The following is a 25,762-nucleotide window of genomic DNA, read 5'->3' on the forward strand; positions in this document are numbered from 1 at the left end:
GACGTTCAGGAACAACACAACTAGCATACGGAGTATTAGAGAATACTAAATATAATGTACACTGTATAACAGGCATGATGCTAGCCTACAATATAAAGTTCCTTGTCACAGCAATATTGATGGTACTGTATAATGGTACGGACTGGTATTTTAGCTGACTGACAAATCTAAATGACAGCCACACTAGCATACTTATTACTATTAATATTACAACAATAATATCAGAATTATTATTATTATTGTTGTTATTATTATTATTATGTCTATGTGGGCAATAGGAACCTTTGTGTGTTGTGTTGTTCAGGGGGATGCAATTAGTGTAACTCACAACATCCTGCTGTTTCTATGGAAGCCCACCATGTTGATATCAGGACACCGACAGCTTGCAAAATTCCATGGCTACTGAAATTAAGTGTATTAAACTGAAATTGTACATAGCTAGCTATACAGTCCGTCGATAATAGCTTCATATATCTCAAGTTTATTAATGTTAATTTCAGCCTTATCCCCTGAAAGGACGAGCAGAATGAACCGCTTTAATTCCACCGTCCCAGATGACGAGTACCTCGGTACGTTCTGTGTTAGCTGTGCGCTGCTAACAGTTGAGCTCTTTAGCTAACTCCTCTTTGTGTGTATATTCTCATTTAACAGTTGTGAGCTCTCTAATCGCAGCTCTGTCTCGTCAGTATATCGTCAGTGAATTTAAGGTCTATCTTTGTATCTGTACGTGTGATTCTTGTGTGTTCACTTTTCTTCCAGCGGACAGTAACGTGTTGTTCTATTTGAGTGATGCAGTGACCCAGCTGCTGGAACATAAAGAGGAATACACCCAGTTTGGGGTGATCCGCTACTTTGCTGAATAGTATGTTACACTCAACACACAGTCAGTCACCTACTGTAGCTATACACATAGGGAGGGTTCTTCTGGAGGTCTGTAAAAAAAGTTTGGACTGAGGTTAATGCGGACATTTTTTAATTATACATCACCACAAAGACAGAAACTGAATATAATTAAACTGGCTATTCATTATAACTTGGCGCGCCTTTTCATATTGCAAACCAACCCAGAATCTGTCAGTGCCATGCACAGACATTATTTTGGGCTGATGTTCAAGCGGATTAAAGGGCACCCTGCTCATTATGATTAATAAAAAATAAAGTTGCATACAGTAGCACTTCTTTTACTTACTTACATATTTATTCCTATCAATACCCATACAGTCGTGCAGACTAGGGTGTCATTTTGTTTGAACGTTTGAGGGACAAATATTAAGTGGGGAGTCTGGGGGTCCTCCCCCAAGAAATTTTGAGCATCAGAAATTTAGCTTCCTGCATTCTGCTGAATTTATCTGCATCAATTTATGGTGGAAATGTCTTAATTTATGTAAAGGAAAACACAAAATTCAGGCTGCAGGTGACAAATCAAAATAAAAATACAATAGAATATAAAGTGGCATGCAAAAGTTTGGGCACCCCTGGTCAAAATGTTGTTTACTGTGATTAGTTAAGTAAGTAGAAGATGAACTGATCTCCAAAAGGCCTGTAGTTAAAGATGACACATGCTTTTCAACATATTAAGCAAAATTAGTGTTTTATTTTTGTTTTGTACAGTTTTAGGGTGGAAAAAAAGACATGGAGACAAGGTTTGTGCACCCCAAGACATTTCAGCTCTCAGACAACTTTTACCAGAGTCTCAGACCATAATAAGCTTGTTAGGGCTCTGGCTTGTTCACAAATACCATTATGAAAGGCCAGGTGATGCAAATTTCATGTCATTTTATGCAAGACTAGCTTCCTTGTTGTTAAGCTTAATGGTGGGTTATTGCCTAAATTAGGCTGGGCGTATAAAGTTTTTAAACCCATCACTTAACCTAATACTGTTTTGCATTTACCTGTTGGCAAAATGTAGATGAACCTAACTCACTCTAATCACTGTATTCCTACATAAAACCTTGCTCAGCAGCTTATGTATAACTTGACCTTTATACTTACCTGCAGTGGTTAAATGTGAACAATCTGATTTGTGCAAATATCAGTGTTAAATTTGGTTAAAATGATCTTGAAAAGGTCTTTAAAAGCATTACATTTAAGTGGCTGACACATGTAGACAGTCTGTGAATATATGTTATGTACCAAATGTAATCCAAACAGTGAGGAGTCTCCACAAAACTAGATCACATTCCTGTCTCACAAGACAGACTGTTGTCCTAGCTGCGAGAGTTGGGGGATGTAAATACAATGTAATGCATCTTGTGTGTGTAATTTTTAACAAAGTGATTACCTGAATTTTGCTTCTTTTTGTCATTTGTCTCTGTGTGTTTGTAGTTTTAGCAGTGTAAAAAACAGTAACCACGTGCTCTTCAGAGAGTATAACTACATTAAGGCCACTCCTCATAACAGAGCCTCCTTCATCAGAGTCTTCTGGAGATGCTACAGACAGATTGGCAAGAGTGGAGGTGAGAGTGAGCAGGAAACGTTTCTGTTTTCATTGTAGTTAGATTGTTTAAGTCATTAAATAATTGCCTCTTTCTCTATATAAGGCTAGGGTAATGTTATGACATAAGACTTGTATTCAAAGTTATCACGGACTGTTAAGTGAATTAAAAATAGGAAATACAGTAGTGTTCACAGCCTGCTTAGCCAGAGTGGTGGATTTGACTGTCTTTAACATTGAAATCAGTGCTTCACTGTTTTATAATCTGTAACTGACATGAGTTTTATTCTCTTGTTGTCTTCCAGACTTACTGTCCATGCTGGAGTACAGGTCGCTGCTGCAGTTACTGTGTCCAGACTTCCCTTTGGAGCTGGTGCAGAGTGCAGCCAGGTCAGTGCATGGGCACGCCTCAGACAACACACCATACTTAGTCTCTTCTCTACATGTTTACTATTCCATTAAACTCTTTTGACCAGGATTTCTTTGTGCTGTAGTTTAACACTCCAAAGAGGTTACACCTTTGTTTGTGTGGTTACCATGACTTTAACATGCATGCTGTGAGGATACGCCTGTTCAGCTTACTCTGATGATGAGTTTGAGGTAGATACTGTAGAGCAAATAGGACGGTCATTTTAGTAGTGTTAAAGTACACTGCAGTCAATATCATGTAGTTATATTGTGTAGACTGTACATGACAGTGCTGTATGTTAAAACGGACATATAATCTTTCAGTCATGTGCAGAATCTTCTCTCCTCAAGCCCTTCACACATATTTTAGAATGTATTTTCATGTTGCACTGCTCACATTTTTTGGTCTAAGATGCATACTGTTTTTTCTTTGACATGTGTTACTTCTAGGATATGTCCCTCAGTGACCAGTTTACTGTCCAGACAGTAGTACAAGAGACAAATAATCTGTGAAATAAGATCATGTCCCTCTGCCTTCTCCTAGTGCTCCAAATGGCATTTGCAAAAGTCCACTGCATGTGAAAGAAACAACCAAACAGAGCTGAGGAGTCTCTAACGCAGCTGTCAATCATGTCAATCACTGTTCGGGAACGGTAGTCAAACTGTCAAACTAGGCAGCGCTGATCAAATATGAATCAAGATTCTGTTACTGCATTTCCTGTTTCTCACCTAAACTGTTTTCAGTGACATATTTTAGTGACTGTTGAGCTGTAAAATAAGAAGGTTTGTGACACCATGTTAGAATCAGTCAAGCCAAAACGAAGCACCGCCCACCAACTGGAGCAAATGATCTCATGGATTCTCATGGATTTTTGCAAATACCAGAGACACTACAAGGAGGCAGAGGAACATGATTTATTTCACAGACTGTCTCATGCACTACTGTCAGGATACAGTGACAGTTTGAGCCAACTATAATTTTAATTGGTTGACAGAAGAGCAGTGTAAACTGATGTCATGTGCTCTCTCCTTGTCCTGTAGAATAGTTCTGATGGACGACGCCATAGATTGCCTGATGTCTTTCTCTGATTTCCTTTATGCCCTCCAGCTGCAGTTCTACTACCAAGGTACAACAGAAACTACTGTTGAATATTGGCTATTTATAGCATGTCCTGTTATACAAATATTTCACTCACTTTGGCTGTGACCTTTATTAACATGGGCATGTTAATGATTTGCATCTGTTAATAATTATTTCTCAACAGAATCACATTTAAACAGTTTGAATTTGATTCGCTACAGTAAGAGATGTGTTACATGACTTTTTCATATGTCTGACCTTGACCGTTTTCATCATTGTTTGTTGTTTCGCCTAGTCTGGGGTAAAGCTCTTAGATTGTAGATTAAATAGTTTAAGGATGAGAAGTTGCACTCTCCTTTAAAGAAAGAGGAAAACCTTGTACACCACACTTGAATGATTCTCATGTTCAGATATCTGATATGAAAGTAATAACAGAAACTGCCAATAGTGAGCAAGGAATCATCTATCAGATGTAATATCTTATTTTTATCTATTTTCTAATTTATGCTGAAAGTATAATCCCATATCCAAAAAAAGCTGCATCAAACAGAATTTAACCCCCTGACTTCCAATTGCCCATCATCGCCCTGTGTCTGTAGAGTTCCTGGACAGTGTGTTGGTGATCTACCAGGATCTGTTAGCAGGGAAGAGTCCTAACACTGTCATCGTCCCCACGTCCACGTCCATCGAGCAGCTCCCCTCTGTGGCTGCAGAGGAGAATGACACAGAGGAGCTGCAGCAGGACGGAGTTGATCCGTCCACTCTGGCTCAGTGTATAGACGCCTTCTGTGACAGGTTCAAACGCAGGTAAAACACACACACACACACACACACACACACACACACACGGTGGAAACAATACCAGTCCCTCTGTCACAGCTTGTAATAAAAAACCTCAGTATTTACCTCATGTAGCATGTCACACTGTGAATACTATTTAATGAACGCTGCATGCACATACAGTACAGTTTGTCAAGTTCCCAGTGACACACTTCCACTAAAGTTGTGATAAACAAATCCCACCAGTAGTTACTGCACATGGCTATTATTACAGATTTCATCCTAAGATTTAGAACATAATAAAATAAATGTTAAAATTCATTGAATATTTTGTGTCTCATACAAACATTAAACACAATGGTTATTTGATGTGAACTGAACTTAATCAACCTTTATTTTTTAAACACATCTGCTTATCAATGTCCAGTGTTAGTGACAGTATAAATATAGATACAGTATAAATGTGTTTCAAGTTATCTCTAATTAATAATCATACTTTGGACAATAAAACTTAGGATAATTTAAATTTGTTAATTTAGTTGTTTAGTAATCATTTAAGTTTGTTGTATTCTGTTCTTTGGGTGAAATGTTAGCATTTGCAGTTCTATGTTTGGTGTGTGTCAGTCTGACATATAAGGACCAAGCAGAATTGTTGCAATGATTATAGGCGGCTCGGTGATGCAGTGGTAAGCATTTTCACCTCACTGCAAGAGGGTTCCTGGTTAGAACCCAAGGTGGGGGAGCCCTTCTGTGCGGAGTTTGTATGTTCACCCCGTGTCAGCATGGGTTTTCTCCAGGTATTCCGGCTCCCATCCACAGTCCAAAGGCATGCAGGTTAATTGGTGACTCTAAATTGACCGTAGGTGTGAATGTGAGTGTGAATGGTTGTCTGTCTCAGCCCTGTGATAGTCTGGCAACCTGTCCAGGGTGTACCCTGCCTCTTGCCCAATGTCAGCTGGGATAGGCTGATATCTTGTATCACACATCCGTAATAGCCAGCTGTTCTCTGTGCTCCTAATAATGTCATAAATACAACAGCAGATAGCAGCTGTAGTTATGTCCACAATGTAATCTGTGGGTGTGGTGGCGATGTTGGCAGTAGTGGTGGTTCTCTTCTTACGACAGCAGGCTCAGCGCTGGCAGGGGGTGTGGGGATGTATGCACTAGCAGAGGCGGTGTCATCCACAACCTTCTGCTCCTGCTTCTCCCAAATTGGATGCGCTAGTTGTGGAAGTGGGGGAGGAAGAATTGTATGTATGTAATAAAGTCTTGAGTTGTTTTGTCAGTGGAACTGTGATCTATTAATCAAAAAACATAAACAGGTGAAAAAAGGAAACATCATTTTTACAAATTCATACACAAGCCAATATCTACATGTGAGTGGTATGACTTCTATTTTACTCCATAAAATGTACACAAATAGATCTATTTACCTCTTTTTACTGTTGTCTGTGTCTGAAGATTTTTCAGACAAGACAGGCAATGAAAGGCAGACATCCCAGCTTGCATACCATCTGCAATATCAGTGCGTCGTCATTTCCTAACCGTGTCAGAGAGACCCTGTCTCTTTCAATTGCCTTATAAATCTCAGTAAACACCACACAGATCATTAGTCACTCCACTAAATTAAAAGCATAGTTTTATACCACATCAGAGTCTTTTAGAATGACAGTGTACGAGTGATGATGCCACTCTGAGAGGCCTGTGGCTGTCATTTATCCCTCCATATACTGTAATGAAAAATAGCAGTGTGCACAACTCCAAAAATCTTAGACAGTATAAAAAAGGTGAATGGTACTGGCAAAGATCAAAAACAGATAGAACTCCAGCACTCATAGTAGAATTCATTTATTTGATATGGGCAAAAACATATAGACACGGACACGTTTCAGCCAAAGAGCCATCATCAGTGTGACACATAGAGTATTAAATGAATAAACTTATGAGTGCCGGTGTTCTATCTGTTTTTCTCTCCCTGTGGAAATGGTTTGCTTCCAGGTGGTAGATCGCAAGGCTGGTGTCTCTCAGACACATACGCTGATTCAGAGAGCCAGCCTGCTCAAGGTCAGCACAAATACAAGTATGACATTCCCTCAGGCGCCAGCAGCACTCATCTATGCAGCAGCTGAAAACAAACAGGAGAAGTGTTGTTGAACACTGATATGTTGTCCTGTGTGTGTTTTAGCTGACTTTTTTGTGTCTGTGTGTAGTTATCCTCCCAGGTCCTGTATGAGGGAAGTCCTGGAACAGACCAACAAAGTCTCTTACTACAGCTTCCTAATGAGCCTGGCTAAACATGAGACCATCAACCAAACTATTGGTAGGTACAACATTACATATTACCATGCTAACATTGCTACTGCTACTACACACAAAAGGTTGTTGAATTTAAACACGTTGCAGAGTGTACAATTGTATGATGTGTGTATAAGTGTACGCAGTTTGCTTTACTATAATGTCCACCTCTGTACGGATTTCAGACATGACTTATACACAATAGCCACTTTTACACCAACATTTCCAGGAACCTTTATCACCAGGAATTTATTTACCTGGGTAAAAGAATTCCTGGTAATCTGTGTGGTTTGCGTTTCCATCGCACCTCAAAGTTCCGGATAATTTATTCAAATTAGCGTGATGACGTAGATGATCCAGCATTTTGCCCATATGCCTCCCTGCAGCTAGGCAATTAAGGTGCTTTAAAGAGGACCTATTATGCTCATTTTCAGGTTCATACTTGTGTTTAAGGTTTCTACTAGAACACGTTTACATGATTTATTGTTTAAAGAACACTTTATTTTCCTCATACTGTCTGCTCTGATTAGTCTGTGTTTTTGGGTCTGTTGGATCTAAGCATCTCTGCACCATCATTGTAGCTCAGGAATGAGAACGGCGATTAGTGGCATTTTCTACTGTCAAAATCACCAATAAAAGCTACTAAACACATCCAGCCATGTTCCAGCAGGAATCTGATCTGAAATCAGGGAGATATTAACAACAACAGCGACCAAACTTATATGTTTACCTGTTGTAATCATGTAGCTTCATGTAGTGTAGGCTATGCAATGTAAACACTTGCAGTAGCGTGACTCGAGCAGATGGCCATATAAAGAGATGCAGCATACTATGGCGTCATACAGTAGAGTCGGGTGCAGGTTCAGGTTACCGTTTTTGTATCCGTAGGCGGATTTGGTTTGCAGATGAAAGTACAAAGCATCCATTGACACAGTTTCAGAAACTGCATGCAACATCAGGATAAAACGTGACAAGACCATACTGGTAAAAGTGCTCCAGTGCTACTCAAAACTTTAAATATGTAATAAATACTTATAGAAACCCTAAATTACAAAAGAAAACCGGAAATAAAAACAATCTAAAAACTGTAAACAAATAATAAATACAGGCTCCAAAATAATGATTTTGTGCATTTTTTCTACAGCTTGTTTACCAGATTGATGGCAGCTGGAACAAAGCAGTTTATATAGTGCTTGGTTTTATACCTTGGGAGTAAAAACCTCTGTCTCTGTTTTAACCTGCTGTTTCATCCCTCTTTCTGCAGGAGCGTTACCCAGCAAGGCAGAGTTGCTCATTGACCCAGAAATGGACCAGGAACTGGACAAACTGTAAGAACACACATGCACGTGCACACACACACACACACACACACACACACACACACACACTCTTGTAGCTCTATCTTTGTAAGGACCCTCATTAACATAATGCATTCCCTAGCCCGTTACCCTCACCTTAAACACCACAGCTAAATGCCTAACCCTGACCCTAACCTAAACCTTACTATAAACTGAACCTTAATCCAAGTCTTAAACCTCAAACAGGCCATTAAAGTAGTGTGGACTGGCCAAAATGTTCTCACTTTCCAAAACTGTCCTCCCTCTGTTTGTCAAAAACATGTTTCGGTCCTCACTATGTAGCAATTCTGGGTACACACACACACACACACACACACCTGTATCAACAACACAGACAGTACACTGTATACTGTGCAGGATGACTGTATTGTAACAAGCAAAACATTTTAAAATGTCTTTCTTTTTTTTCCTTTTGCTGTTTCCTCATTTTGTCATCCTTTATATCTTTCCTTTGTTTGGACTTTACTTTCTGTCCATTCTGCTTTCTTTTTTCTTTTCTTAATCATTATCTCTGTCCTTGTCCCGTGCTGTCCAGAATTGCCCAGATCTCAGTGAGTCCTGGCAGCAACAGCAGTGGCAGTGCAGTGGGGGGGCTGAAGGAGGTGCAGAGGAAGGCATCCCCCAGGAGGAACATCCACCACAGGAGGAAGATGGAGGTGGAGAGCGATGGTTCCACAGAGGAGACCGACTCCTCTGAAAACTGACCTCGAACCTTTGACCAGCCTGTGACCACGTCACCTTCCATCTGAAGTCCAAAACACACTGTGGCTATATGGTACATGTCAAAACTTTCTTGCCCATAACTATACAAACCCACACTAGTGATGGATAGGTGCACAACGGTGCAAAAGAACATTCCACCTCACAACAGAATATGCCATTGTCTTTGTTTTGTCCAGCACTGATGTCTTAACAAGCAGTGCATGATCAAGTGAACTGTCAGTCTACATCAGAATACCCCTCTTTTAATGCTACACATTGTTCTTCCTGTGCCGTGTAGTCCTAATAATGTGTAAGTCCCATGTCTGCATGTGGTCATGTGACATGCTACTGCTCTGCTACTGCAGGGTGTTTTGAGTTTTACTGTAATCTGACCAAACAAAATGTTTGCATTAGTTAACAATAATGCTTTTTATTTTGCTAGTGATCAGTAATATAACCAAGTAATATATATATATATATATTTACATATATAATAACAGTAACACTCCAGTTAATACTCAAAGACAAGTACTTATGATTTTCCCAGAAATTCTCTTGTTGTCATGTAGGAGAGGCCTCTGAAACAGCATTTATACCATACCATCACAAAACACTACTACTCCTCACTAAAAGTTCACCTAATGAAGTAGTTTTAGGTACTGTAGGGTAAACTACTCCTATTAAGCAAAACAAGGCAGGTTTCATTGCTGCTTTTACAGAGTGACTGGAATAAAAGATCGTAACCTCTGTCATGTTGGAGATGGAATTATTGACTGTATATGCTTGAATTTTCATAAAAACCTTCGCTTGATGTCAGCACACCAACCTTACTTATTAGCTTTTCATCACATGCTGCGGGTGAATGTACAGAAGTCCTGCTGCTCTAAATCTTTCCCTTTTTAAAGGGTGGCCACAACACTGGACATCAAAGATGTAGTTGGAAATTTTTATGAAAAAAAAGAAAACTTTGTCATATTTGCTGAAACTGTAACAATATCCACACAGCAGGACATGAAACAGAAAGTCTGTAAAAAAAAAAAATAATAATGTTCCTCGTCCTGCCTTCTCCCAGTACTTCTAATGATATTTGCAAAAACCCACTGCAGGCCAAGGAGTCTCCAAGGCAGCTGTCTGTCATGCCAGTCACTGCTAGTGAACTGTGGTCAAACTAGGCATCGCTGATCTAGTCTCTATATACAGACTCTACATTCAGTGAATGTAGAGTCTGTAGGCAAACCCTGGAGATCTTGCCTCCGGACGAAGAGCGGAAGAGCCCTGGTTTCCGGTTGTAGGCTGTTTGTAGTCCACGTGATATTGACCAATCACGTTTGAGCCGGCTGCAGTTGTTGCCAGGTTAAACGCTCCGTGCGGTGAACTAACGAGGCGGAACATAATTGGCGTCACTGCAAACTCTGAATCCAACGCAATGGTTCAGCATATTTACTTATATATAAACGGAAGTCGGAAACGGAAATTCGCCTCCTCTGCCCAAATCAAACCGGAATGCCAAAAAATCGGGGGTCTGCCCCCAGAGGCTGTATTCGCCGTCTGCCGGAAGTCAGACGCCGAATACAGCCGATGGGTTCCGAGAATGTCGCTGATCAAATATGAATCAAGATTCTGTTACTGCATTGCCTGTTTCTCTCCGTCCATGTTTTCAGAAACATATTAGTGTACTGTTTAGCTGTAAAATGAGAAAGATTGCAAGTTTGGATTCTTGCAAATGCAATTAGAAGCGCTACAATGATTTTTTTTTTTTCACAGGTAATCTGTCTCATGTACTACTGTATAGATGTAATGACAGTTTCAGCAATATGACAAACTCATTTATATAAAGGTTACCAACTGCAGCTTTAATGCTATAAGTTTCTCAATGAAAGTCAAGTGTATTATAAGTCTTACCTGACTGCAATAGCAGATGTTTGTTCTATGTGGTTCTCAGTCTGTGCATGTGAAAGAACATGGATTCTTCTGCCTGTTAAGAGCCTCCACAGCAAACAGCTCAAGCATGAACTGAATTGACAGTGCATATTTATTTATGACTTTTTTTTACGGGTTAAAAGAATGATATAAAGTGTAATATGTGAATGTGATATGACACAAATGAATATCCTCACACTGTGAATAATAAAAATGTAACTGTGAAACCTGAAATGGACAATTTACTTTGGTCACTGCTACTGACATCTGACAGATATTTACTGGTGCTGAATGTGGTCTTTGTGTGAGATGGGGAACACACAAGAAACGAGTAAAACTAGAATTACAGCCTCACAGATGTATGCTTCTGCAAACGCGTTTAGGTTGCTTGTACAGTTGACATCCATGTCTGTGAAAACATGGATGCTTCTCACACATCTTTGCGCCGGCAGCACAGAAGATCTATACAGTCAGAACAGGTTCAAGGTAGACACCCAAGATTAGTGTCAGCAATTAAGTGTCTGACCCAATGTCTCCCCGTCTGTTTCTGAGATGTGACGTTGAATAATGGCCAGTAAAGTGTTTTATGTAGAACATTATGTTATGGCTAAAAACATGTTTTGTAAGGTCACAGTGACCTTCGATCACCAAATTCAAACCATTTCATTCTTGAGACAAAGTAGGCGTTTGTGCCAAATTTGAGCATACTCCTTCAATGGCCCCTTAGGAAATCACATTCACAAGAATGAGATGGGTGCTAGGTCACAGTGACCTTGACCTTTGACCACCAAAATCAAATCAATTCATCACTTAGTGGACGTTTGTGCAAAATTTGAAGAAATTCTCTCAAATGGTTCTTGACATATCACATTCACGTGAAAGGGACGGACAGATACACAACTTGAAAAACATAATGCTTTTGGCCAAGGCTATCGCCGGCCCAGAGGCTTAAAAAGTATGGTCAAAAGATTGATGCAAAATTGAGTCCAAGAAGTCCTCACTCTGCTCTACCTCCTGAGCCACAGCTGATTACTCCACTGTTACAACCATTCCAGTGTGCAGAGGCTGAAATTTCTTTGGCTCTTCCACTGACTATTAGCATGGAACTGATTGTCATTAAATTAGCATGTAATCTAGTTTATGAAAGCGTTGCAACCATCCCAGTATCAGCTAGGTTTTTACCTCATGTAACCTAGTCCGACTGCTAGCACAGATTATAATGATATGTTGTTGTAGCTTGTTTCTTATTGGAAGAATTCAAGGTGTTACAACCTTCCCATATTTGAACTGTTCCTTGTATCCCCTTTATGACAAAAAAAAATCTTTGAAAAAAGTAAGAGTTGCTACAACTGCAGTGACTCATGGCAGCCTTCCAATGTAGTCGTACATGGCAGGTCTAAATTAGCTAACTGTAAATCAAATCCTGTTAAGAATCATTCATTAAAATGTGGTAAAATTATATTCTATAAAGAAGGTCCTTTGCTTCCTACTAAAGAACATGTATTTTATGTGCAGTTGTAAATGTGATTTATTGACAAGAAAAACCACCATCATTATCACCAGTCTGTGAATCTTCTGTGCATCTTCATTTTACAACATCAATATCATGCGGTGTTACACCCAGGTTTTGGTCAAACCAACAGCATACAATAATAACTCCTATACAAACATACATACATACAGTATCTATACAGGATATATCTATATTGATGAGTCATGTACAGTAGATCCCCATGGTGTTAGAATCACGATAGTGGAATACATAGAAAGGACACTTTCTGGTGGATCAGAACAACTTCCTGTGGTGCACCTCAGATGGCTGGCATGGAAATGAGCATGTGGCGGATAGTATACTGCATGAGGGTTTTTAAATAGGTCTTTCCTTTCCTCAAAGTTGTCTTTGATTTTCATTCACTTCAGGGCGCTCCTGTACAATGGTGCCCCCAGAACTTTTCCAGAAGGATGGCCAAATGGGGCCACTGAAAATCTTGGGGTAGTACACCAAAACTAAAAGCTATAACTGAATTTCAGGTATTCTAATATGCTGTTTAAGTATAAGAAGGAAGGAATCGCAAAGTGATATAGGCTACTTTGATTTCTTATTATATTGTTAATATTACTAATTATCTGATGTGCATAATGTGTTTCTGTAAATATTAGGCGATTAACTGTTCTTCAAATAGGCTGGTTGTCTTTTTCCCTAAAAAGACAAATATACAGCTTTACTTTGAAGGAGTACATTGATTGTATGGAGCAAAACATTTACAGAGAACAAGCCTTATCAAGTTTAGGGGAGACTCCAAGGTACCCATAGAACCCATTTTTATTCAAAGAGGTGAGATTTCAAGGGACACTCTTTAAAAATGGTCACGCCAGGTGTTCCCTCGCCAAAATTTAGCCTAAATTTGGAGTATTATTTAGCCCTCTTCCAGACAAGCTAGCGTAATATGGTTCATACTAATGGATGCCTTAGGCTGTTTAGTTTCACAAGTAACACCTAACATCATGCTAGCTTAAAAAATGAGTGTGCCAAAGCCTCTTAAAGAGAGTAATGTAGGCTTTCAATTATTTTCACCTAGGGGTTGGGTAGCAGTTGTATTAGGGCGGCCACAGCCCCCATTGGCTTCCCCCTTGGGAGTGCACTTATGTTTTGGCAAGGTAAAATTTCTGATGCATGAGTAAATTATTATTTTCATACCGTTGAAAAATTAGTAACAATTAAGACAATGGCTATCTGAAAGGCAAGGAAGGGGAACTTTTTGTCTAATGTAAAGGGTTTGCTGATACACGTTTTGCCGACCAATATCAATATTTTCAGACAGAAGCTGCATGACTTAGATGATGATGTTAAAGTACCTTTAACTATTTTCAATCCCAAGTTTAGCATTTTGTCCTCCATTTTATCCTCCCCGGGCTACAAAAGCAGCAAGATCATGGGACAAAACTTCTCAGTTAAGACTATTATTACTGCTGCTAACTTAAATCCTGATAATGAATTATATTCACACATAGTTATGTGAAATCACACCAAAATTTTGCATTACATCTTTTCCCATAGAAAACAGGTGTAATATTGAGCAGTTTTATAGTAAATGTGGCCTAATACTTAAGCTCTCTTGAGTCCCAGTAACATTATTTAACATTCCATGGCAGCCATCTTAGGTGTACCAGGTCATATCCAGCTATCCATTTGAATGAAACCGGCTGTTGTACATATTTAGATTCTGTGATTGGAGACATCTGAAGTCAACAGTAAATACATAGGACAGTCATCATCACTACACCAGAGGAAAAAAAATAGGCACTGTTTTTCCAACACAAAACATTTCAGGCTTCATTTCCATTGACTTTATGTGCTCAAATCTGTTTACAACACATAGTATGTATAGAGTGGTGCAGGAATAATCCTTAGTCACAGACATTAGTCAGCATTTTTATACTTCCTGTTTTCTCATCTTGAAGTCAATGGGTTCTTTAAATGGGTTTTTTGGTTAGATGCCTGAAATAAGGTCTGTCAACACAAGCTTAAGAGACTGAAACATTTTGTTCAATGTCATAAAACACATCAAGTGTCTTAAAAAAAGTGGTTGCTGACAAGTGGCTTATTGAGATTACAGAGCATGATTGCGCCAAACACGGCTTTACAGCCTTATTGTAGGGGCAATGTTGAAGTCATGCAACCACAGTGTAGTTCATTTATAGCCTAACGTTAACTTTTTACTTCTAGCAATTGCATTTACACCTGAAAAATAATAGATTGGTGTTCATTTGTGAAGATTATCTTGTTAAACAAAACATGTAAGTATCATAAACTTTTGTTGCCATTGTGATTATTTTCTGCAGTAATTCTAAATCCAATGGAAAAATCCCATTGGCTTTTTGTAGAGGGAACAGAAGTGATGTTAACATGCAGGTTGGCCTACACATAAACATCATCCCTGCAGCGCTCTATTGTAAATTCCAAGACCAAATGTTCGCATCCTGGATCTTAAAGCTGCATTAATTGATTGTTTAGGCCACTTGGGGGCAGCAGGACAAGCTGAAAACACAACACTGACATACTATAAAAGCTGTCATGGCTAGCATGTTAGCAAATATTTGTCTCCTTACATATCCGACAGACACAGAGCAGCATTAGCATTATTATGAATCATGTCACAGATTAGCTGATAAATATAATTCCAATATTCACTCTCTTTTCAGCCCTATTTTGGTCTCCACAAACTCCTAAGTAATATATCAGGCTCTTTAGCTGCTAAAGGCTCCATTATGTGTGCCTGCAAGTTGCTAACTTTGTCTGTCTGCTATTCGATACTGGGCCAGTAGTGTGCAGTGGGTTTAAAAAAAGGCTTTTAGCTCCCTGCTGCTTCTAGAGATAAGGTTGATGGGAACACAGATTGCACACTAGGTGGAAAGAGGCTGAAAATCTTCATAGGGCAGAGGCTAACTGCATTGCTGGGTAATAATTCTTTGTGAGTTCATTACTATGAGTGACTCCTTTTATATTGCACATAGTCATTTGATCCAGTGTTGTAAAATATGTTGATTGGTGCAGCTTTAAGCCCGGGGCTAATCTTCAAATGGCTGCAAAAACATGGAAGAACAGCATGGAAATGAGTTCTCCTTATTTGGATAACCAAATCAGATTGTGGGTCAGATAGTGAGGGGAAATCTCCAAAAGCTGAGTTCAGTATTTCCCTTTTAAATATGTCTACACTAAAAAAAATCTTTATGAGAATTCAGTATTTCCATGCTGGCTTGACCCCAACTTTGGTCCTAGATTTGAGCAAGCAATGCAAAAGAAGTCTGAGCTGAAAGTAATGTGGACGGACATGGACATGACTGCACAGTGATCCACTGTCCCAACATCTTTGTTCTTTTGCACACATACTAAATTGCACAGCGTCATTTGGGCCATGTTATTACACAGAGTTAAAGGAAAAATGTGTCATTGTTCAACCAGAGAAACCCTGCATGATGGGTTTGTAGTTGGAACCACATTTGGAAGAAAAAAAACATCAAGCAGCACAAAGAGAAATTAGGCACCTTAACAGCATCTCCAAAGGTCTTCAGCAGTAGATTGTCAAGTCTTGGGGTTACAAGATGCAGAATTATATATCTATTCTTTTTGGAATCATTGGTGTGCCCTTATCTGTGCAAAGAAACAAGCAGGTTTGTTTGTTTATCATATGTGTCCACAAAGGACTGCCTTTAAACTGTTGGGGGAATTTTTTGCTAATAAGAAGCTCTTCTTTCTTCTAGAGTTGACAATGAAGCTAATTTAAAGACAGAAGATTTACCTTATTTTAATGAACATGCAGTCTTGCTTAGATTCTCATATTTTAAATGTTTGCTTGTGGGTAGCAAAGCTGCCTTCCAGGCAGTTGACCTGGGTTTGGGTCTCGGACGATGAATGCGGTGACATCTGTAAACTTGAAATGCTTGTCTCACCTGACACTGAAGTTCAAGCTCAAGTGGCAAATCTCAAGAAAATATCTGGAACTGGAATTCTAGTTTGTTGACTTGAACATCCAGAAGCTACTTGTTAACCCAAGTAAACACACTGCTCATGATCACTAACATGGCAGATGCTCAACATTTCATTTTGGTCAAGAGAACGAATGTTCAGTAAGGGAGTTGCACTTCTCCATTGCACTCCCACCTAATGGTTTAGACTGGTGCAACAGCAGCCCAGGCTCATAGAAATATATATATGGTGGCAACAAAGTATGAGCAAGACATCATTTGGTGGTGGGAATGAAATGTGGGGGTGGATGGGTCAAACAAACATGGACTTTCAACCAGGAGACCACTGTTTGTGTCCTGTGTGAAACCAAAAGTCAGCAGTTACATGACTTTACATACTTAAAATAACTACGCAAAGTAGGTAAATTTATCTCATCTAGTCAGTTTAACAAAAACTACGATCCTTTCATAAACTCAACCAATTCTTTTTTTGTTCTCTAAATGTAACCAAACTATGATCTAGACCTCTGACTAAATTTTTACTTTAGTCAACATACTGTTCATAGATTTTCCAAAGATTTCAGAATGAGACTTCTACTTGAGTGAGACTTAGTTACACATGTTAACAAATAGACCAGATTAGAAAAAAGGTAAGGAAAACATTCCATTTCTCTGTAGGAATAATTTCCATAATGTTATCAAACAGGTACAGTAACAATCTGAGTCAAAGTGGCGAAACAAGCATTTTTAGTCGAAATAAATTGACAGTGCATAATTGCCCACAGGCTAGAGATTGCAGCTTGTTTCATCGCTGTGGCTACAGCGCTTTTGCTCAGTGCTTGACCAAGTTCAAAAGTTGTTGTCTCCATAATTCACTCTGGCAGAAAAAATGGGAGACTACGGTCCAAATTGAAAAATACCAAAGTTTCCTATTAATCAATTGCTAAAACTGTCACTGATTAATTATTATTTGGTTCTGCAGTGGCTGCATGTTCACAAATTGATGATATAAATATTCTGTCATTCGAGTAACTCCATAGTCCTGAAGGCTGTCTATATGGTTTACATCCAATATCAATGTGTCATTCCATATAAGTAATTTTATCCCATAAAATATATCAGTATCATATATTTGTATTTGAATTTGGGCAGGTTAATGTTACATTTGTCCTCAGTGTATGGAACATCTTATGTGATCCTATCCATCCATTGAGGTATTTATATTGTGACATGGCTAAAGGAAGGAAAAGCTCGCTGTATCACTGGATGCAGGTAAGAAAAGAAATCCACCATGCAAGTACTCTGACGAAGATAAATCAGTGGTCCAGTTTGCTGTGTAAGACCGGGCTTACATGCACATAGTGAGTATTCAGTACATAGTGTGGACAGGGGAGAGGTGTTATTCAATGAAGATGTCTTCAGTGGGACAGGAGTAGCCAATGTGCTCCTTGTAATACTGCTTGAATGCCCTCCTGTGGGAGAAGAGATTTAGAAAATTAAAGGACATACAAACAATAATGAAGCAGAACAGATGATAGGACATGTTTGTTTAGTTGACTTCTCATCTACCAGTAACAATTTTGATTGCCCAACCTTGTATACCTATCACGCAACAGCCTCCAGGACTGAAAAATGAAGCCAATGCGGAAGTGCCAAAAACTGCAGTTCTTCTAATGTCCCCTTAAGGCTGGCTCCAAGAGAGAGTCAATCCCTACAAAACCCCATGTTAAAATGCCCAACTTTACTGCAGAAATAAACATGTTTACAGCCTGGTACAAGAAACAATTTTGGCCTCTTTAGCTAATTTCCCTGTTCATGACAACTATATGGGGGGCAATTGTTTTTATGACCTCACCTGTTTACATTTACAAGGCTTAATGTTACGCTTAAGGGCGCGGCTGCTTTGAGTGGGTGCCATCTGTAGACATGGTGTAACTCTAAATACACAGAGTATAGGCGCAGCCGTAGCTGTCGCTATTTCAGTGTGTTTTCAGTTCATGGAAGCTAACAGTAAAGTTTTGGTTGTTTGGTTGTACTTAAAAACAATTTAAGGAGTCAGATACTACTAGGTACCTGTTGTTTTAATGGTTTTTCACTAGCAAAAATAGCATTAGCATTATCATAGTCAAACATGGCTGCATATGCACCATGCTAACTAAGATAGCAACTAGTGTTAGGGTTAGCTCCACCCACTTATTCAAATATGGTCACATCAGGCTCCAAAAATCCAATCCATTTTGGCCAGTATGCCAAACTTGAAGCGTCAAAATGGTTATCCACAAACTGATGGCTGATGCCATGGTGGCTACGTTCATTATTACAGTCCAGTATCTACAAGAGACATGGCCAAAGAATATGAGGATGTCACTTTGGTACAGAACAAGATAAAAAAAAGTAAGAAAAGTACTGCAGAATGTTGCAGAGTGCACAGTTTTATGTTGTTAAAAACATTATATAATCTTCTTATTTTCACTAATGCATTAAAATGTGAGCAACATTTTAATGCTACAACTGGTCAAGATTGATTAAATTACTTTTTATACTGTTGTGTTATCATGTTTATATTTTTAACAGGTAATAAGCAGATCATTTTGTGTGTAAAAAGTAACTATAGCTTTTAAATAAGTGTAGCCTAGTGGAGTAAAGCACTGTGGAGCAAGAACAGTATTTTCCTCTTAAGTGTAATGGAGTGGAAGTATAAAGCAGCCAACAATGGAGATACTTTAATAAAGGTCAGGTGCTTTTAAATTGTACTTACTGCTGTGGTTGGTAACTTTTATAAAAACAACTTTTTTCATATTTGCTTAAACTGCCACCATAATCACACAGCACTAAATAGACAGATAATCTGTGACAAAATCATACTCCTCTCCCTATGCTTTTGCCTTGTAGCATTTACTGCATGTAAATGAAAACAACCAATCAGATAAAAATATGGCTCGTGAACTAGGCAGTGCTGAATAAATATGAATCAAGATTCTGTCACTGCATTGCCTTTTTCTCCCATCAAATGTTTTTTAAAACATTTTTATTGTACTGTTCAGCTGTAAAATGAGAAGGTTTCAAGTTTGGATTCATGCAAAATTTATTAGAGGAGGAACCTTTTTTTTTCACAGATTTAACAGGTAATCTGTCTCATGTACTACTAAGTGGATGTAATGGCAGTTTCAGCAATATGACAGTTACTTTTATCAAAGTTACCAGCATTCTCTGGTGAGCTGTTTAGCTCGAGAAAGTTAATGACGTTATCAAAGACGTGATAACGAGAAAGTTAATGACCCGGTTGCCATGTTGAAAACAGTAAAGCTAAAAACAAGCATCACCCACCAATTGCAGCAAATTTTCTTATTTTACAGCTTAAACAGTGCACTAAATTATGTTTCTGAAAACATTTGAGGTAAGAAATAGGTAATGCAGTGACAGAATCTTTAGGGATGCATTATAATATTGGCACATCATTTTATTATATTGGCCAATATCAGCTTTAAAATGAAGGAATAAGCCAACATGCTTTTTCTTTTTTCTTTTTTGTACAATGAATGAATATACACACTGAAAAGTATTGCATTTCACGTCTCCAACTTCAGTGGGCCATCACGATAAGAGAATGCAAGAATAATATGATGTTAATTCCACTACAGAAGAGACTTGGTGATCACTAAAATTAGGTGGGGAAAAAGTGGATATATCGGTAGCCTATCTGTATCTGTTATAAGTTGTTACACATCTGCATATCAGATAGCAGCAAAAAGTCCAATATCGTGCATCCCTAAGAATCTTGATTCACACTTGATCAGTGCTGCCTAGTTTAAATGTTTGACCGAAGTTAACAAACAGTGATTGACAAGACCGACAGTTTTGTTGGAGACTCCTCTGCTCTGATTGGCTTCTGTGAGCCATAGATTCTAGCAAAAGCTATTAAAAGTGGTAGAAAGAAGAGGAGGGGCATGATTTTTCCACAGATTATCTGCCTCGTGTACTTCTTTAAGTACCGTAAAACTTGGTGTATAAGTCGCACTTTTTTCCCCCTTTTTTTTCATCTAAAAAGTTGGGTGCGGGTTATAGACCGGTGCGACCTATAGACCAAGGTAAATGCTGACATAGGTAATTTGACCCACAAGATGGCGCTACGTAAGGCTGACCAAATGTCCTCTTTTGCCCGGACATGTCCACTTTTCACGTCCCGTCCGGGGCGTCCGGGGGGTTTTTATAAACTGATGATAATGTCCGGTTTTCCGTGTGTTTGTGTGTGTGTGTTAGAGTGCGGCACGGGCCGCATATTTCTGTCCGAACCCGAACTGAGCCCGACATTATTTAATGACCAAAGCACTGAGTTTGTGTCACACAGTGGTTACAGGCTATTAAACAGGCCGGGCGTGCTCAGCGGAGAGGGAGACCTCCGTGTTTGGGACGGGAGCGGGAGGCGGGAGGTCCGACGCTTCTAGCGAGAGGAGAGGGAGAAATAAAACAAAATAAGATAAAATAGGAAAACCTGTCTCACTCTTTTATTTTATTTTCAGCGTTTAATCAAGGCGGAGGCGGGCGGCTGGAGGTCCGAGACTTCCAGCGAGGAGAGAGTAGTGATGTGATGTTGGCGAACGAGCCGAGTCTTTGAACCGGCTCTTTGAAGTGAACGAGCCAGTTCCTAATTTCTTTGTTTTTTGCTTTAATTCACTCTGTATCCATTAATTTCAGATTATTTGATCCAGAACAAGTTGAGAGAGACTAGTTTGTGAGGAAGAAAGACAGTGCAGCCGCTCACTCGTTCACTTCAAAGAGCCGGTTCAAAGACTCGGCTCATTTGCGAACGTCACATCACTACTTGTTGTTTATAAAGGTTGTTGCTATGGCTACACCAAACTTTATATCTGCGGAGTCTATTCTGGGTCTACGTTACAATATCCGTGATGTGAAAATCACCAATGCAATTCGTCGTTGAACCCACTAACACCCCCCACCACACACACACACACACACACACACACACACACACACACACACACACACACACACACACACAAACACACGCACACACACACAGAAACAAAAAACAAGAAAAACCAAACGAACGAACCGCATCTTTGAACCGGCTCTTCAAAGTGAACGAGAGCCAAAGAACCGGCTCTCACAAGTGAACAAGAAATCCCTTCACTGGGAGAGAGGTAGAAACAAACAGCCAATGTGTGTCTGTGTGTGTTACGTTCAGGTGTTGTCATGTAAATAACAGTGCCCAAGCAATAAACAGGACAGACAATAGGATTTTATTTATTTTTACACTACATTTTCACTGAAAGCTGACCGATGTTGTTATACCGTAATTTTATTTCCTGAAGAGGTTATTTGGAAAATTGCAATCTGAAAAGTAACCAAAGCTGCTTAAGAGGTTATTGTGTTTTGAATGTGTTTCAAATTAAAAATAAAGGGAAACAGTGTAGGAATAACTTGTAAAACGTTTTTATTAACAAATAGTAATATAAAACCTTGTTTTCCCTGTTTGAGACCTTAAAAAATAGACTGCGACTTATATGCCAGTGCGACTTATATTCTGAGTTTTACGGTATACAATGACAGTTTCAGCAATTGTCGCCTTAAGCTATCCTTAGGAGTATTTGAGTAATCAGTTACTTTCCACCACTGGTACTCAGCAGATATCTACTAGTAAAAGTCAGAAATTATGTATAAAAGATACAACAGAACAGAATAGAGAATAGAAAACAATACAATAGGTCTTACCCTACAGACTCAGCCAAAGGATGTAATGTTGTCTCTGACATCATGACATGACAGGCAAAGCGCTGTTGGTCAGGGTGTTTGGTGATGAGACCAAAATACCTGCAGTGCAAAATTCTCCATTACTCAGGAACCACATAGTTCACAGGTTGATTTACAAGTATTAGTTGAAGCTAAGCTGCCGTAGTAATCGAAGCACAAGCTCAAAGTGACAGCTCACGCCAAAATCAAAAATACATATAATTCCTCTTACTTGTAGCGCTATTTATCAATCTAAATAGTTTTGGTGTGAGTTGCAGACCTTGTAAGCAGTTTCATGTAGACACTATTTTCTTTCGCCAAAACTACACCTGCCAACCGTATCACAGATCAGCTGAGGAGGACGCCATTATTGGTTATATCTCGCCATATTATAAACACAATCCTCTCATCCATGAGTAGATGCAAGCTTCCTTCTGTATGGTGATACAGTTGGTGGGTGTAATCCACTCTGGATTGATAAATAGCCCCACAGGTAAGAGGAAAAATTTGTATTTTTGATTTTGGGGTGAACTGTCCCTTTAAATGTGTGAGCTTTACATCATCATCGAAATTTAAAGGAAATTCAAAGACTAGGTACAGTTTAATATCGAAATTTCTCCTGCAAGTGTGGGAATTGATGAGATCAGATAATCCCTTAAGTGCTCCAACTCACTTGCTGTGTTTTGGATGACAGCCACAGAATGAGATGTTCTTCAACTGGAAGAAATGGAAACACTGGTCCCCCTGACAGACAGAGACAGAGACAAAGACACAGAGAGAAATGTAACATTTCAGTAACTGAGGTCCAAAATTTCCACCTGGAATATTTATCCAAACTGGAAGAGTAGTTGAAATCCCCATTACTGTTTCTGAGTAGCTTGTAGTTACTGTTGGTTGCCACTTCAGAGTGCTAGCACCTAACTATAGCAAAGTCTCCAACATCATTTTCCAACATCATAATCAGCTGGTTTTAAAAAGGCGTGACACCCAGGAAGGATGGAATGCATTTATGTAGATACAGTAGTGCACGTACCCTATGAGCAGACTGACACTGGTCTTGGACGCTGATCTTCACACCCTTCACACTGACCTCCAGCACACAGGGTGACGGAGGCTGACCTGCTAACCGCCTGTTACACGCCACCTGTTAGCATAAATCATCAATAAATCAGTCAATGAACATACAGCACCTGACTACAAGCAGCCAGCTGTTTTTTAGGCACCAAACATGGGTGTTTCTTAGCAAAAGCGGCTGTTAGAGTGTGTTACTAAGCCCAAACATGATCTTTCCCCAAACTAAACCTAACCACACATTAACCACAGCATTGTTGAGATGTAAAGAACATAAAGTTTCAACATATCCATCACTTAATGATGTATAAATATAATTTAATTTACAAAATGAATAAATAAATTGTGGTAAATTAGTCCCTCTGGAAATAGTCAAGAATAAATAATCAATAACTCAAATGTCCTTCTAAAGTCTGACTAGTCTGCCCTTTTCATTTTGTCACCTGCTTTAGTCCTTATCAGTGCATTTTAAATAATGCAAGTTATTAAGTGAACCACATTAGTGTAGAGGCCCTGGTTGCATGTTTTTTCCTACAGATTTATATTGCAGTGACTAACATAACTCCAGTGAATCTGAATAAATGAGAACATATAATTTGGTGATTGCAATTCTTACCTCTAATAGTTTGTAATTGTGTTTTGCAGGCTTAGCAGCTTAGCAAGAAATGAGTTATTCACCTGCTCATGTTCAGAACTCTACTTATGTTCCCACAACTTTCACCACAGCAATCACTAAAGTCCAATCTTTTTTTCACAAACTGAGGCAACATGCTGCAAAGTCAAAGTAAAACATGAGGTGAAAGGAGAGAACACGTGTCTTTACAAACTAAGCTTGGAGCTAAAGTGTGCTGTAATGTTCTTAATAAGGATTTGGACCCAGTGAGGGATTTAGAGGAAACATAGTGATTAAAGCTGCAACAGGTACAGCTCTCCACTTGTATAACACACTGGACTGGAGCCAGTTAAAAGGTCAGTTCACCCAAATCTCAGATAGTTTTGGTTTTATTTGTCTTGGCTTTAAGAATTCTGTTTTCACCCCAGGGCAACAAGTGGAGGTGCAGATATAGGGATTTTCACACTGAAAATTTCCATCTGGTTCACTGGCCCAACCATCCTGTGGATACACATATACCACAGATTAAATGAGCTGCTCGTCATCTTGTCATGTCAGTTTGGTAGTTTTCTGTCATCCTATATTTTTTACCAAGAGACACTTAAGTCCAACTTTGTGGGGAAAAGTTACATAGAAAAAAATGCTCACTACATGCTCTCCAAATTGCTACTGAATAAATTTCATTTTAAATAAATATAAAAATTGCAGTCGTGATTGACGAAAGTTTGATTGTTTAAAAATGGCAGGTCTGAGCAGGATGTCCTATGTAGCCCTAGTTAGAGTTCTATCTGATTCATCAGTGGCTGAGTGTTGTTTCACACTGGCTCAGAGCATGGGTCTTTTGTGTTCACTGTGTGCACATCACTTGATTAGGTTGTATTTTATTATTGGTTAGCTGTTTAGATCGCACATACAAATATAAATGTTTTAAGTTTTGTCAATATGGAGATACTACATATTGTTAGCTGTTTTAGACTCTCAACTCTCTCTCTCTGATGTGATGTCTCTCGGAGCTAGATCAAATGAATGGTTCATAATTTATATGTTGGCCTCATTTTTATACAAGTAATATTCATACTGGTTTAAATTAACAGTTTGATTGTATTTCCCATCTTTACTGAGTATTGTGTGTCTGAGTTTTTGTGTGTCTCAGTTTTGAATGAAAGGAATAAATGGCCTGTCCCATATATATGCCTGCTGAGGTCAGTGATTTAAGCACTTAATAGCCCAGGCAATTAACACAAGCTAACAGACACTGGCCTGACAGTTGTTATGGTTGAAATGTTAACAGTTGCCTGTTTACACATTGAGCTGAGACGACGCAACTTTATCATTTCAGAGTTGTGTTTGTGTCTCATAGAAGTTAGTCCAGTGGTTACTCTCCCTTCAGCTTGTGGTTTTAATATGAAAAATGTCTGTCTATTTAGCTCATAAATGCTCTAAAACGGTCACCTGTTCACTAGTGCAATGAGCTAAAAGAGACTTGGTTCTGATTTTCTGTGGTTTTGTTTGTGGGTTTCTGTTAGTGACCCATTTCATTCATTTTTCATGCATTTGTTTCATTAATAATAATAAAGAATATTATGAACAGTGTTCTGAACCCGAGTGGTGTGCAGTTATTGGACTTCTGTGCGGGTCGCAGTTTGGCCATTTCTAACACCATGTTCGAGCATAAGGATGTCCATCGGTACACGTGGCACCAGGACAGCCTAGGTCGCAGGTCAATGATTGACTTTGTAGTCGTATCATTTGACCTGCGACCATATGTTCTGGACACTCGGGTGAAGAGAGGAGCAGAGCTGTCAACTGATCACCACCTGGTGGTGAGTTGGATCAGGTGGCAGGGGAGGACGCCGCGCAGACCTGGCAGGCCCAAACGAGCA

General features: G+C 39.2%; 2 protein-coding genes across 3 annotated transcripts in view; one reads left to right on the plus strand and one right to left on the minus strand.

Annotated features, from left to right (window-relative positions):
• Nucleotides 1-332: 332 nt before the first annotated feature.
• Nucleotides 333-11,205, plus strand: cstpp1 (centriolar satellite-associated tubulin polyglutamylase complex regulator 1). The gene is made up of 9 exons (XM_050074112.1): nt 333-569; nt 760-862; nt 2,326-2,456; nt 2,740-2,824; nt 3,884-3,969; nt 4,523-4,730; nt 6,914-7,023; nt 8,263-8,326; nt 8,892-11,205. The coding sequence occupies exons 1-9, from the start codon at nt 488-490 to the stop codon at nt 9,058-9,060; spliced, it is 1,038 nt and encodes a 345-aa protein (XP_049930069.1). The 5' UTR covers nt 333-487; the 3' UTR covers nt 9,061-11,205.
• Nucleotides 11,206-12,500: 1,295 nt separating this feature from the next.
• The window catches only part of mapk8ip1a (mitogen-activated protein kinase 8 interacting protein 1a), a 51,292-nt gene continuing 38,030 nt past the window's right edge, over nt 12,501-25,762 (minus strand). For both annotated transcript variants that reach the window (XM_050073559.1, XM_050073558.1), the window contains 4 exons: nt 23,229-23,339; nt 22,869-22,939; nt 22,178-22,276; nt 12,501-17,916 (listed from right to left, as the gene is read on the minus strand). In XM_050073559.1, the coding sequence (XP_049929516.1) occupies nt 17,844-17,916; nt 22,178-22,276; nt 22,869-22,939; nt 23,229-23,339 (354 nt within the window). In that variant the 3' untranslated portion in view covers nt 12,501-17,843. The remainder of the gene's footprint in view (nt 17,917-22,177; nt 22,277-22,868; nt 22,940-23,228; nt 23,340-25,762) is intronic.

The sequence above is a fragment of the Epinephelus moara genome, chromosome 20 (assembly GCF_006386435.1).
Source record: "Epinephelus moara isolate mb chromosome 20, YSFRI_EMoa_1.0, whole genome shotgun sequence".
In the NCBI taxonomy this organism is placed as follows: domain Eukaryota; kingdom Metazoa; phylum Chordata; class Actinopteri; order Perciformes; family Serranidae; genus Epinephelus; species Epinephelus moara.

Coding starts and splice junctions, on each gene's coding strand:
- cstpp1 (XM_050074112.1), top strand. CDS start 488: ATGTTAATTTCAGCCTTATCCCCTGAAAGGACGAGCAGAATGAACCGC. Junction 2,457..2,739: donor ACAGATTGGCAAGAGTGGAG/GTGAGAGTGAGC, acceptor GTTGTCTTCCAG/ACTTACTGTCCATGCTGGAG. Junction 8,327..8,891: donor GACCAGGAACTGGACAAACT/GTAAGAACACAC, acceptor CGTGCTGTCCAG/AATTGCCCAGATCTCAGTGA.